At 36.2% G+C, this 15729-nt stretch overlaps 2 protein-coding genes and 1 non-coding gene across 6 annotated transcripts in view; 2 read left to right on the forward strand and 1 right to left on the reverse strand.

The window, feature by feature from the left end:
- LOC149415430 (mitogen-activated protein kinase kinase kinase 11-like) overlaps window positions 1-9922 on the reverse strand; it is a 181636-nt gene extending 171714 nt beyond the window's left edge. For both annotated transcript variants that reach the window (XM_089642610.1, XM_089642609.1), the window contains exon 1: window positions 8815-9922. In XM_089642610.1, the coding sequence (XP_089498736.1) occupies window positions 8815-9565 (751 nt within the window). In that variant the 5' untranslated portion in view covers window positions 9566-9922. The remainder of the gene's footprint in view (window positions 1-8814) is intronic.
- Window positions 9923-10397: 475 nt separating this feature from the next.
- TRNAQ-UUG (transfer RNA glutamine (anticodon UUG)) lies at window positions 10398-10469 on the forward strand. Its single transcript has one exon. It is a non-coding gene; the product is annotated as a tRNA-Gln (tRNA).
- Window positions 10470-10716: 247 nt separating this feature from the next.
- The window catches only part of sdt (MAGUK p55 family member stardust), a 258609-nt gene continuing 253596 nt past the window's right edge, over window positions 10717-15729 (forward strand). For all 3 annotated transcript variants that reach the window (XM_089642614.1, XM_089642618.1, XM_089642615.1), the window contains exon 1: window positions 10717-11552. In XM_089642614.1, coding sequence (XP_089498740.1) covers window positions 11432-11552 — 121 coding nt within the window. In that variant the 5' untranslated portion in view covers window positions 10717-11431. The remainder of the gene's footprint in view (window positions 11553-15729) is intronic.

Consider the following 15729-nt stretch of genomic DNA (forward strand, 5'->3'; position numbering starts at 1 on the left):
AGTTTGAAACGTTGATAAAAATTAGTCAATAAATACTCCACATTTTTTAATTAAAAAAGTGTTGAATCAATAAAGGTAGAAAAAGAATCCCCATAAGTGAGAAAATAAACGTGTTTGAATTTCACCAAGCGATATAATACCCTAAAAATAGTACTCACTCCAATCGGAGGTTGGCTATAATCTAGGCAATCTTTATACTACAGTTCGGAACATCACAGCGGAAATGCACTCGTAACAGTTACGATTTCGAAAGTATAAAGCACACTACAATAGAGGAAGATGCCGTACTTGATGATAAAATTGAGTGGGATAAATTTCATCGCATTTCACGTGAAAATTATACCAAACCGTGGGAAAATAGTCTGTGACAAATTGTGAAGAATTCACGAGATTTATGAGTGAAGCTTGTTCGATAATATTATTCATGATTCTTAAAACTCGTATTCTAAAATGCATTCCCATATAAATACAAACATTGATCAGCATAAGCGTAATTTTTCCATCGGAATTTTTCTTAATAAGTCGTACTATACATCACCTGTACACAGGCTAGTGTGAAAAGGGCGTTAATAAATAAAATCTAAATAATAATTGTTAGTAAATATAAATTAATAAATATTTTGCTTTCAAAACCAAATGAATATCAAAAATTTAAAACAATAAAATTTGTATAAGACCGATTCCTTGTCGCCTTGTCAACTGTTGTCGATCCCCGCTTTAGAGCAACTAACGAGCCTATACAACTGTTTATGTAAAATTAAATATCAGTTTTAATTATATCCTACATCGGCATTACTTCATAGCAACATCAGGACAGCTCTCAAATCTAATATTAAATATATATCTTTCTAATACTGTTAGAAAGGCCATCATTGGATCGAATCACCGATACAATATTGTAAGCAAGTAATATCTGTAAGCCCTTCTTGAAAGAATCGAGTTTTTAGACGATAAAAATATTTAATCATATTGCGTATGTTCGGGCGCAAACAAATAATTCGTCTTAATATTTTTAAGCATTACTTGCAAAAATTGTATTTTCATTAAGTTCATAATTAAATTAACGCCATTTATGAAGGCGTAGATTCTTACATACGTTAATTTTACCCTTATGCGTTATGAATTAACATTAAGAGGAAGCTACAAGCCAAAAATGTGTATATTCTTGGTATACCTTATATTGTAGGTAATAGGCATTAAAATCGCTTCACAAACGGAGTGTAGAAACGTTTCGATTTCAAGCACAAAACTGGTTTTTATTTATTTTGTAAATAATTTTATAAGAAAGCAAAAAAGATAATCAAGTGAAACTGTCGAAGATAATCTTGGCTATAATACTGAATTTTTTTAAAGTTGTTTCCTTTACGCGTTCATACAATTCTAATAATTTTTTTTTTTTTAGTAGTTTGCATTTATATTTTTTATTGAGTAATTTATTTTTTTATTTGTATTCTACTCGAGCGAAGCGATAGGAAAACCTACAATTTATCTAAAGCATATTTTTTGGTATTCATAATGTACACCAATTCGTCATAAAGATTAATCAAAATACTGATTTGGCATTCAGCTTCGCCAGAATAAGGCCCGGTATATCAGTCAGCCCGTAACCTCGCTATGTACGATATTCCTCGCTCAAATTTAAGAGGGGTAATTCGGCCGCTTAAGCGTTGATAAGCGTAATAATTTACTTATTTAGGCGCTAGCAGTTACATGTCAAACTTGACATTTACCTACGTAAATAATTGCATACTTACATCTCACCGATATTTAAGTAAATTGGCGAATTTTATCAGTGTGGACTATTATATTCATCGAGCGATGAGGAATGTCGATATTATTCATTGACAATCAATCTAAAATAGTCTGGTAAGGAATTTAAAAAGCTTCAACAATTTTGTTTTCAGAGGTTAAGAGTCATAATCTCAAGAGTGCACTGACTCCAGCAAAACTAATACTAATTAATATTAGAATCATCGCATATATTACCGTGCTTATTGAAGTGGGGAACTTCAGCAAAAATCAACTCAACAACAAATAAACCGCTGTCGTTGACATTTTGAAAGCTTGCGATCTTAGAATTATTATCACGATGACAGTAGAAAGCATATATTTATATGACGCTCACTGAGACATAAGTTTGGTTTTACAAGGAAAAAATAAACACATTCCTCTATTAAAACATAGACAATAGTGTAATATTGGTTATATCTAGGCTTACTATATAAGTATACGTTCCAAGCCGCGCTAAGCTCGACATTGCAACGAAGTCGAGCATAACAATGTCAAATGCTTCTGGGATTTTATAAAATCACAGAAAGCTAACTCCAGGTCACATAACGGCCTGAATAGTGGAGACAAATTTATAACGGACTCAGAATCTATCTGTCAGAAATTTGCAGACTACTTTCAATCTGTGTATGATAGTGAAACCCCTAATCTTAGTACAGATTTTACGCGAACAGAGGTCCCATGGAACGTAGGTAACATTTCCCTAAGATTAACGAGCCCGACAGAGGTAGAAGCTTATATCCGTAAACTTAAGACTGACAAGGCTACAGGGCCGGATGGAATCCCTTCCAGTACTATCATTAGCATAGCGCCAATGATAAGTGAAGCTCTTTGTCATATATTTAATACCAGTATTTTGACTTCTACTTTCCCCCAGATATGGAAACTGACCCGAGTCAGTCCCATTTTCAAGGCTGGTGACAAGACAGACGTCAAAAACTACAGACCGGTAGCCGTATTATCAGTGCTACCAAAACTATTTGAAAAAATGATTTGTGACAAATTAAGTCTCCAGATTATGCCATTCATTGGAGAAAATCAACACGGTTTCCTTCCAAAGAAATCAACAGTCACAAATCTGCTTACTTTCTCGAGATTGGTAGCCACCGGTTTAGACTCAAGGCACCAAACAGATGTAGTTTACACCGACTTTGCCAAAGCATTTGACCGTGTTAACCATGATATCTTACTGAGGAAAATGTTTAAACTAGGCTTCGACCTACCAACACTAAACTTTTTCTCATCATATTTAAAATCCAGAAAACAATTTGTTTCGGTAAATGGACATAATTCAAAAAAATTCTCAGCGAAATCTGGAATTCCTCAAGGGTCTAACCTCGGACCGCTGTTGTTTCTAATACTAATAAATGACATCCAAAACTATGTTAAGAATAGTAAATGTCTACTGTTTGCAGATGACCTTAAAATTCTAATGGAAATAAGCTCCCAACAAGACTGTCTTAAAATGCAAGCTGATCTGGATGCACTATCTGAATGGTCGTTGATAAACAAATTAGATTTCAATACAAAAAAATGTGTCACTATGTCTTACACTCGCTCTTTAAACACTATACTTTACGATTATAAGATAAAGGGCGAAACACTATCACGTGTAAATTCCGTAAAGGATCTCGGTGTCGTCTTTGATCCCGAACTGAAATTCTCTGGCCATATATCGCAGCTCACTCAGTCTTGCTACAAAAAGTACTATGTACTAAGTACTAAGTAATTATGTACCAGACCACTACAGCCGAAGTCGATACCATGACTTATTTAGAGTACCAAAAGGCAAAACCGACGTCCTGGCAAAGCATAGCATGACGAGGGGAGTGGTGCTGTTGAACGAACTAGCAAAGAATTTGGATGTAAATGACTGTTCTTTAAACGACCTAAAACAATTATTGAAGAGTCACTTACCCAAATGCTGATATGATGTAAAATTATACTGTTTGTAAAATTGTACTGTAACTGGAACGAATGTTCTGTTGTACAATTTAAAAAAAAAAAAAAAAAAAAAAAAAAAAAAACATTAACTTATATACCGGGGCTAAGAAAAGTAAAGATTATGCTACGTATACAATATATACTATACATATACGCGAGCCGAACTGAACCTCAACTCATGGGAAAGGAACGAAGCAACCGCAAATGGCGCGAAACGCCGCTTGTAGTTGTTTCGTTCCTTTCCCATAATTCGTGGCTCAGTTCGCGTTTAAGTTTGCAAATGTATACGCACCATAAGACAGGTGACAACTTGACGCGCAAAAGAGTGTTGTGTGTGTGCGTCTATTTTCACTCGCTGAATGTTGTTATTTTAGAAGATGTTGTAGGTAATAATGTAAACATAGTTTCTTTTATTTATAAAAAAAATACGTGGTTTAAACCACTTTATTATGTTATATAGGTCGACCGGTTTCGGTTGCAATCAACCTTCTTCAGGAAAATGGAAATAAAAACAGTCCAATAACCATTGTCCTGAAGAAGTTTGAGTGCAACCGAAACCGGTCGACTAAAATATATAACTCAATAAAATGGTATAAAACTAAGTAAAAAAAAATCATTTATATAATTTAAAACCCCAAAGGGTTTGCTTTTTTCGATTATATTATTTGTTTGATTAATTTTATACTTATATGTACGACCGGGTGCTTATAGTTTTATTTAATTCCTTAGTAAGGATTAGACTTGAAAGTGGGTCGGTGATTTGGAGTCCACACCAGGTAAAATATTCTCTCATGTTGGAGAGAGTTCAGAAGAAATTCTTGAGATTTCTCTACATGAGGGAGTATGGCTACTACCCGTGGCTCTATCCTACTGACTTTCTTTTGGGTACGCTCGGAATGAACTATCTACGGGTCAGGAGAGATGTGCGCATTGTTACACATTTCTTTAGACTGATTCGTGGATTGTTTGAAAACTCGGTCTTCATGGAGAGCATTCATTTCTATGTTCCCGATGGTTATCTACGTCACCAACATAGACTATTTTATCTCCCAGCCTGCAGAACTAACTTGCCAATGGTCATGCCTGTGGGGAGAGCAATCTTGCTGTTGAACAGAATCAATTCGGATATCGACATGTTTTGCATCAATGAAGCTTCCTTTAGAAGGCAAGCTCTATTATCACTGGTATAGTTGATATACACACTGTAAATATTAATCTTAGAATTCTTATTATAAAATTATTTAAAAAACGCATTGAAATCAATTTTGTAATGTTTTTGAAATTAATAAACAAATTGAATTGAATTGACCGGTCGGTGGCCGAGTTGACATCGCGTTTGGGTCCCACCCAGGCGTAGTGTGTTCAATTCCTCGGCTGGCTAAGTCCTCCATCACTACACAATTAACATTTTCAGCTTACTGTGGTGGTAGTAGAAGATTTTCAAATATTGTCAGGTTATTCTTAATACGGGAATGTTTGTCTTTCTTTATAAAAAAAATGTTCGGTGCATAGTAAGTAGACTTCGCGTAGTGACTCTCTATCTTGACAGCTCGCAACAGTCGCAATGCTCATGCGCTCTTGCGGAATAAAAAGGTACTATCAAATTTTACCATCTTACAGAATTGGCCGGACACAAAACACACAAACAATTTTCCATACAATGAAATTCAAAGTGGTGGAGTAAAAACAGAACTTCGCTGCGCTCATTCATCATTTCAGTTTCATAAATAAATGTCTTGTTTGAATCTCTAAGAAATAAATAAATACGAAGTCGGGGACGGCTTAGGAAGACATGGCACCATCAAAAGAAAAAGAAAATACTTGAGTAGGGTTGTGCCAAAAGTCATAATAACAAAAAAGGATGTACGAGACATATGAATGGGAATGAAGATGTGTCTATGCCAGAGACGTGTGGCATTCCATCCCCTCGGGGATAACTCCCTCTATACGTTACTGAGTACATAAGAAATAATGTAAGTTCAACATGTCAACAAACCAGAACGTCCGGCACGAAAAACTTGATTATAAACAAAAAATTGTTCAGTCGGAAAGTTCCTACCCATGACTACAATGAATAAGCACCCTGTTCCTAACTAGAACTACACTGTATAAGTGCAGTAGGTACCTGACAGGCTAGATGTTAGAAGAAACTTAAAATATACCGTCGCGCCGGCACGCGAAACTCCAATAAATTTGCAACGTTAGTGATATTAAATTTTCCCGGGCAGCAGAAGGAGGTGGGAGATGTGGAGGGGTGGGTGCAGAATGGAATGCAGGCAGTTGGAAACATTCCTATTCTCGGTGACATCTGCTTTTCACCAATGGGTGACATGGAATTTCCTTTCCGCGAGATAATTATCATTATTAGAGAATTTGGTGCGAATTGGATATTTTAACGTTCAGCAGATATGCTGACGGGGAAAGTGATAACGAACATGAACAGGGTTAATATTATAATATGGATTTTATAAAATTATTATTTATTTTGATAGACTATGCGTCGTTTCTCAAAAAGAAGTATCGGGGCTCCATTGAACAAGAGTAAATCTAGTTTCCGAAAATCTGAGCGTTCCATATAGTTTTAATAGATTCATCGCAAGTGAATAATTGCTGACCCTACACAGATCTCCTCATACATCTAACGGTTGCATTTGGTAGCCACCTTTGGGCTGGACGTAATGCTCGATTAACTTGCTTATGTACCTTATAGCGAAGACATTATTCAATATAAATCGCTGGTCATACAGACAGAAGAGATCTTGTGGAGTGTCACATTAAAAACGGAATATATGAGTTAATAAACGCTCGTAGATAGTAAAGTTAATATTCAATGGGACATATTAATATGAGGTATTTTTTAGTATCAAAAAAGGTTTACTACGATACGAATATAGCACCCCAGCCAGCAGGGCCGGCCATGTGTAGTCGCAAAATTGGAACAGTCCGCTCCGGGCGCCAACTTGCCAAAGCGACAAGGAGCTGATAATACCTAACACCTAATACAGCACCCTTGAGGTTTTTACTAGCGCCAGGCGCGGTTGGCTCAGGGCGACCAGCCAGGAACGTTCCTGTCCCGTGTTTAATCTTTTTAAAATAAATATCGTGCAATATTCTCATCTAACCGAAGCCAGTGAGACTTTATCATCCCCAGTATGTTGTGAGGCTGAAGGGAGAGGGGAGGGGATTGTGATGAGGAAAGGAGGGGAAGTTTAATCAGGAGGTAAACACAACTATATTAACTAAATCGAAGTCGAATTAATGTCGATGTAGGGTGGTTTTTTAACAGCAGCATTGTGGTATAGACATTAGTAATAAAGAAGCATTGCGGGGTCCACTAGTAGGGGTATCTCTTCTCCATTATACCAATATAAAGTCGCTATCCGAGTCCGTCTGTTTGTACGCTTAGTTCTTCTAAACTACGCAACGGAATTTGATAGGGTTTTCACTATCATTTAGAGAATTTCTTCCGGAAGGTTTATATATTTATAATATATGCATATTATATTTATAGAAAGTAGAGAAAATTCGAGCAATGTATTTAAAAATGTGCTATTAGGATTGTTGAGGATATTAAAATGAGGATTTTTGTGCAAAACATGCAAACTAAATATGAATGCGCAAGAGTTTAATATCGAGAAAGCATTACATATCAACGTTCATTTAGTATTGATTGAGAATCGATAAGTACAACCCTGGTAATGGTGAAAGGCAATATCGTGCGCCACCCCCTTTCGACGCGGCCTTTACTCTTTACTGTCGAGGCGGAAGCAATTAATATGCGGCGAGAGGTGGTTCACACAACCCCATTAGCGGGGTTCGCATTATCTAAATGGCAATACTAACACCGACGCCAGTGACACTGGGAAATGGAGCAGGGAAAGGGGGAGGTAATAAACAGATAACATTTAAAAAAAATTACTACAACTATATTAGCTATAACGGATCAAAAATAATCCAGAAATGGTTTTAAGATCCAACTGCCTGGAAATCGATGAAATTATCAAACTGACAAAATTGGTGAATTTTGTCAGGTGTGAGGAACGGGGGTGGGGAAAAAGAGAACTCGGTTATTCAGACATGGCAATTCAACATTATCCATTTTTCACTCGGTAGAAATATTAACTTTTCAAAATTGATGCATTGCTTGATATGAACTGATCAGTGACGTAGGTAATGAATACATTTTCGTCAACATTTCCAATATTGGGATTGAAATTGTACAGCTGGTAACTTCGGCTTCTAATTATACTTCCCCTTCCATGATTTAATAACCCATAAAATTAACAATAATTGAGATAGAAACTTAGAGTTTCTAGGTCAATAGCTTAGCTTCGTTTTTCAATATTTACTTACCAAATGTTTTTTTCGTTGGCATGAAGCGTTTTGTTCTTGTTCGCAGGCAAGATATTATTCATGTTTTCATTTTATAACTAATCAATTAACAACAAGAAAAAAACCCTGATAAATAGTAAACGGGGCGCGAATTGCTAAAACTTAAAAAGTATGTTTAAATGTGTAAACAGTGGCATAAAAATTAATATCTTTATCGTGGCAGTTAAAACATATTTTTACAAAAATTTAGTTCAATAATTTAAGTCCCAAAAAATATATCATTATAAAATAACACAATTAAAATGACAACTATGTACAATAATTTAAATCTTAACTTAAATTATCTAAAATATTCATAAAAAATAATAATATAAAAAACCACCAAAATAATTCATTTACAATATTGGTAAATGCTTTACAAATACATATATAGTATTGAATTGATATAGTATTGAATATTTATGATTTATTCGTGTGAAAAACATTACGAAAAATAAGATTATGTAAACCTACTTATTACCTAGTACCTGGTAGGTGGGTATTTGCTAATTTTTTCACGATAATTTTTTTGTGGTAAGAAAAATTATTTGAAAATTGATCGAAGATAACTGAAGATACGAGTGCGAAATAAATAAGAATGACAGATGGATTCATAGCACATACTAGAGCGGTAATATGCAATTATTTGTCGTTATCATGATAAGCAAAGAGATAAATGAATTGGTATGACGAAAGGTATTTAGTATTTACCGTTAGAACTCTTGAGATCCCGATGAATGAGGCTGATGGGGGCGTCGCAGTGCAGGTACTGCATGCCCCGTGCGATCTGGATGGCCCAGTCGACCAGCACGGAGGGCCGGACCTTCCTGCCCGACAGCACCCTGTTCAGGGAGCCTCCCTTGGCGTACTCCATTACCAAGCACAGGTTCGGCTCTTGCAAGCAGACGCCTTTCAACGACACTATGTTTTCGTGTTTCAGTAACCAGAATAACTTGGCCTCCTGAAGCACGCTCTCCTTCGTTAGGTCCGTGTCCTCGTTGGCCTCCTGCCTGGCGGCCTTCACGGCCACCTCCAGCCCGTTCCATGAGCCCCTGTACACCTTGCCGAAGCCGCCCACCCCGATGACTTCCTGCAGTTGTAGCTCTATCCAGTCTATCCGCAGGGGATCGATGTCCCCGATGAGCGAGCTGACGTTGTCCAGCGGGTCTTCCAGCGCCACGAAGTTGGCGGGAAAGATGCCCACCTTGTCGCCTATCTTGCCGGTCCACCAGCCGTCGTCCCCGGAGATCTTGGCGTCCATGGACAGCACCTCCACCACCTGGCCGCGCCGCAGGGATAGCTCATCCTCGCCCTGGGCTGGGTAGTCGTAGACCGCTGTCCACAACGAGAGCGGGGCTTTAAGCGCGCCCTGCGCCTGGAGGGAGTGCGACGCCGAGCTGCCCACATCTCCATTGCGGAACGGTTCCATGGACCTCACAGAGTGCCTCAGCAGCGGAGGCATCCGCGTGCCCCACTGCCTCGCCTCTAGGGTGACCCGGGCGCGGACATCGAGACGGGTGTCAACTTAAAAACAATACACAAAACCACTTTCACGCGAACACCGATTATGATATGCGCAATTTCGCAGTTCCCGGGTCACTGGCACTATGAACACTGGTAAAACGAACCTGTTAGTATGCAATGAGCGATCACTACCCGCTAACACGACACTACCGTTACTTAAAACATGACAAAATAAGGCATTTCTGCTCATTTGGTTATGAACAGTATATTATTCCGCCATCTTTAATTCTCACATTGATCATACGGGTGTTGCTAGTTGCTAGTAAAGAAAAAATTGTTTCACACAACACAAGTTTTATGAGAAAAATCGTCTTCTTACTTGAGCAGTTTTAGAAGAAATTCAGAATAAAAATTAATATAGACGGAAGTAATAATTAAGTCCAGACGAAAAACTTGTGGAATATTTTTAAAAACAATAATCAAAAATGCTAACTCGCTAACGCGGGCCTCTACTGCGGCAGCGAACACCAGTATATTTTATAGCCTCAAACTTGTTGTGTTTTGTACAAACGTCATGTTGAAGATTAGTTCAAAGTGCTTGCGGCAGAGCGCAGCATTTACAACCAATAAAATCCATCTAGCGGCAAAACAATGAAGCCTGATTATTTTTCAACTTGTGCTTCGTTTTTGTTTTCAATGTCTGGCTTTCATATTATTTTCCAAAAAATATATTTTTTGAAATACAAACTGTAAAGTAATAATCCAAGTTATCGTAAGATAATTTTTTGATAAATGCTTAAAAACATCATTTTCCTCGCAAGTGGTACCTTGGTTCCATGGTGTAATGGTTAGCACTCTGGACTTTGAATCCAGCGATCCGAGTTCAAATCTCGGTGGAACCTATACCGAAGGGTATATTTTTTATTATTTTTTTTAATTTAATTTTTTTTTGTTAATTCGTCTTTTATTAACACATAGTTTTTAGTATAGATGTACTGAAAAAATATTTAGGAGAAGTAGTTGGGTAAGAGTTTATCGTTATGACAGGTACATCCGAGAGGGATGCTGAGCATTATTGATCGAGAGCGGAGGGTTTGGTCTCCCTGTTCCATACACACACACACACGCGCGCCGCACGGGTCGCGAGATCAGACCTGCTCTCCACCGTACCGACATAGACGCTGGACCAATTTTCATTTGCAAATCACATTCATTTTCGCGTTCGCAGTTTTCCAAACACGATCTCGCGCGTCCACAAAAGCTCGAAAGTAGTGCGGCCGTGTAAAAATCGTTCAAAAGTGCGTTACGAATATTATAGACGGAAACATCGCGGGATCGAGGTATACCTATGTGCGGGGGTATTTTCCGGAATATTTGCGTAACTGTTTCTTACAGTTTGTTTTAAAATGCTTCGCCGTATCCTTATAACCGGGCCAGAAAAATGTCGGAAAGACTTGAGCTTGTATCTGGAAGATAAGCGGGTATCCAAATCCAGGCGGAAGGCAGATGTGCGCTAGTGGGGTGGTTCGGTGGTGTGGTGGCGGGGTGTTCAGGGCGAGACTGCCGCTGCTAGCCCCGGCCTGGCTGGCGGGCTGCCGTCACCGTGTGACATGTGACTGACAGACCTAGAATGACGCAGTCCAGCGACGGCCGTCACGCTGCGCTCAAATGGTGTTGGAGACACCGCTGGTTCGGAGACCTCAAGGAGCGTTGGCACGTCACTGTCTCCTGGCTCTACTTTTACACGAATGTCTCCCACTACCTAGTTCGATAGTTTTACTCGATCATTGGACGTTACTAGTCGCTATACCTAGTTACTAGTTACTATCTACCCGCTGTTATATCTGTTGTTGTGTTCAGTGAGATGATCAATTCTACGCAAAACATGAATACCGTTCAGTGCAAATCAACTGGAAAGGTTGTGGAGCTGAAAGGATATGTCATCATCGTGGTGCAGACGAAGGAAAACAAAATTAAACTCTATGGTAAGGCCTACATTCATCTATTCATTCATAATCTCCCCAATAACCTATATTATGGCTAGGTGGCCAAACACAACCTTACTAACCATTCAATTTAACATCAGAACCTCGTGCATGAAATTGATGTGGGAATTTAAAACTGATACGATATAAATAAATATTAATGAAGCCGCCGCTCATATCTGAACGTAAATACCCACGCTGCTTTGTAGAGCATATTATTTTTTCATCTCGACACTGGACCTGTCGTAAGGGATGGAAAATTTGGCGCCACCGTCTGTGTCTTTAGTCCCGTTTTCAATTTAATTTATTTATAGACTTCTACTCGCTTTGAAAGCTCTTTAAAACTAAATTTTTAATTTGCCGTAAGCATCCCCGTTATTTTAAGAAGAGAAAACAATTATTAAGGGTATGTAAATGAAAGCGTTTTTCTTTTAACGAATGTATTCGTAAAAAAAATGATTATTTATCAAAACGATGAAATTATCTACATATGAAATATTATTTGTTTTAACAGTATATACCTACCAATTTGCCCTTTTTTCATACCATAGGTACCAAGAGTTACGCGATACCTAAAAAGTTATGGCTTTATCTAACTATTTTTTATAACGATTACTATTGTTGCCATTTTTTTCTATCTGTAGTATAAACATATTTTATTTTAATAAATGTACACTAAAACATTGATCAAAATAGTTAACATGTCCTACATAATATTTATATTTCCTGATAAGTAGCATTTTATAATGAGATCAAAATATCAATTCCGAAGAAACCAATTTGATTTCACTTAAGAGGAAGCTACAAGCCAAAAATGTGTATATTCTTGGTATACCTTATATTGTAGGTAATAGGCATTACATTCGCTTGACAAACGGAGTCTAGAAACGTTCGATTTCAAGCACAAAACTGGTTTTTATTTATTTTGTAAATAAATTTATAAGAAACCAAAAAAATTAATCAAGTGAAACTGTCACAGATAATCTTAGCTATAATACTGTATTTTTAAAAATTGTTTCCTTTACGCGTTCATAAGTTTCTATTGAAAAAATATTTTTTTTAGTAGTTTACATTTATTTTTTTATTTCTATTCTACTCAAGCGAAACGATAGAAAACCCTTTAATTTATCTAAAGCATGTTTTTGGTATTCATAACGTACACCAATTCGTTATAAAGATTAATCAAAAAGGTGATTTGGCATTAAGCTTCGCCTTAATGTATGATCTTTAAAGTTTTTATAGATTATTGTATAAAAGAAAATAGTAAAAACATTATATTCAAAAGTGACCATCGCAATACGAAACTGGTTTAATTTTACCTAGCAAATGCAATATTTTTCCCAGAAAGCGATTCACTTTTTTGCTACAAATAGTATTATAAGCTCTTCAAAAAATTATTTGACAATTGAAATTATTGACGTTCGATGTAGACTATAATAATATTTGTGTAAATAATAATGTGGCTAATTTATATAGCGCCGTTTTCGTGAAAAATCGCTTCGAGGGCGCTTTGGTAACTTGGCCCATATTTTTGTCTAGTCAGGAAATGCATTTTCCTTTTCTTCATTAATAATTCTTTTTTTTAAAGAATTGTGGCTACAATTAATTGACTGAGCGAGCACAGCGAAGTCCTGTTTTAATTCGAGCCTTTTGCATTTTGTCTGTCTGTAAATTTGTTTCGTATCACTTTCAACATGGTGGCCGTATCAATGGTTCAATTTTTTTTTCAAATGTGGAATCGTCATGTTTATTTGGACATATTCGATTTTCTTTCAAATATGGTGATCATACCTTCCCGCCTGAAGAAAGTTTGAAAAAGAATTGCCATTGAGATTGTAAAGTTTATTTGGACAAATTGTTCAATTCCTTATTTGAAATTAAAAAAAAACATTTAAAGTTTATCATTGAAGTGTTGTAGTGTGAAGGTGAAGTGTGAAGGTTTTAAGTACCTACTTACAAATTTTATGATTCCAGAGGAAATTATGGTTTTGATTTATTAAATAAGATTAATAAATTAGTAAAATTATTTTTCGAAGCGAGGTCTACTGTGCACAGAACTAATAGTAATATTCGGTACGTAATATTAATAGCGATAATAAATTGTCTGTAGCATTATTACAAAATGAAGATTGATTATTATGATAATCAAAATAAAATTGTAAATTATGGATGTTGTTTAACTTTCGCGTTCCTATTATTATACTACGTTTCATGCTACGATTCTGTTATAAATAAATTATACACCATTGGTAACTGTTATTTTATGTTAGTTGATGTTTTTAATATGCCGCCATCGATGTTTAAAGCTGTAGATACTAATTAAAACTTTAATCAGTGCATATTTTAACGAGATTGATACATAACGCGTTTTTGTTTCTTCTTCGTTTCTTTCATTAAATTTTTACTAATGTATATTATTTTTTCTTTTGTCTTGTTTGCTTATATAATCTTAATTTTTTTCTTTAGAAATGGTATTATGACTGTCAATAATAATCGTGAATGTAAACGGCACTTGTGCCGTTAATTCTAAATAAATAATTTAAAACAGTGTCTAAATAAATAATTATGTAAGTAAATAATTATGTAAGTAATAACTTCTCCGTGGATATTGAAAAAAAATTGGCGCTCTTGTTGTGTCAAATTAAAATTATCACTTTTAAATAAGTTTATTTACGTAAATTTAAAACTAAGATTAATATTATTTCTAATACTAATCATTTCATCGCAAAATGTCTCGAAAACTAACTATGTCCGTATGATTAGGTTTGTCAAAACATTTAAAAAGAATAATTTATTTAATTAACACCATTGAAGACACACACTAGACATGCCTCCCATGTGGATTTGAATGGAAACTAATGTCGCGATTGATTTAATACCTTTTGGTGCTAAGCCATTTAGTCACCGCTCTGTCTCTCTCTTTTGACATCGTATACATTGCCATCCCATTTGCATTTCAAATTGATGATGAAAAACAGTTTTGTATTGGAATTTAAGGCCTGATTGGTCAGACTTTTGCATCCCTAAACATGCACACATCGCATTTTTAATGAAATTCTTTATGCTATGTTTAGAACACCCCACATCTTTTGGGTGAATAATGAAAGATGGTCGATGATTAAATATATATATTTGAACCATTATGTTGACGTTGGTCAAAGCCAAAGATATTGTTCTTCTAATATCTTTGGTCAAAGCCTAAATGTAAAAAGGAAATATTTTTGTACACCAGCAAAATATCTCGAACGGCTCTGGTTTTAAATTTAAGTAAGAGGTTTTTGCTAGGAATTTGTAGCACAATGTATTTTCTGCTCTATGCGTCATTTCCATCGTGCTCCAGATGGCTTCCCTTGTTTTAAAAATAAATTTTACATTGAATATTAGAATTTTTAGTTTTTGTTTTAATAGTGGGGATGGTAAATTTATTTCACAGTTATTGTTTCAATGTGAAAAGTGATTTGAAGAACTTGCATTTTCTTACAATAAATTGACAGAATATTTTTTGCTTTATTTTTTGCTGTATTTTCAATGAAAATGCTGAAAATTTAAGTGTCATTTACCCAAACGAATAATTCGTCGAACAGAACCTCCCTTTATAGCTTTATATAACCTCCCGGGCGATATCTCCCAACGGTAACGTGAATGTATCTTCACAGTATTGCCATCTCCCCAGCTTCCCACAAACCATCTGGTGTGGGGGTTATTTGCATTCTGAATATCTAAATCAGGGGCTCAAAGGATTCCCGTGTAAGCCTTCCACTTCCCGCTTGACGTTCCCATACTCCCGCGCTTCTTCACTGTTTTTTCTTTACTTCACTTGACTTGTCTTGATTTGACTTGACTTGCCTTAACTTGACACCATGCCTTGCCTGGCTTCGCCTTGCCTCGGCTTGAATTGAATTGAATTTACTTGCCTCTGCTGGACCCAACTTATCTAGAATTGGACCTTAGTTGAATGGCTTGAATTTACTTGCCTTGCCGTACGTAGCCTTGCCTTGATTTTATTTGCCTGGTATTGCGTTGATTGTTTTAATTCATTCAGTCTATCAAATTAAAGTGATTAACCTTTTTTCTGACTAATACCGGAAAACAAAAAATAATTTTAACTGCACCAACTAGTAAATCACGTGAAAAAATGTCACCACGCACACGAGAGTTCGAATATTTAAAAAAATTT

This window comes from Hesperophylax consimilis, chromosome 18, assembly GCF_061612785.1.
Source record: "Hesperophylax consimilis isolate HC1 chromosome 18, BYU_Hcon_1.0, whole genome shotgun sequence".
Lineage (NCBI taxonomy): Eukaryota > Metazoa > Arthropoda > Insecta > Trichoptera > Limnephilidae > Hesperophylax > Hesperophylax consimilis.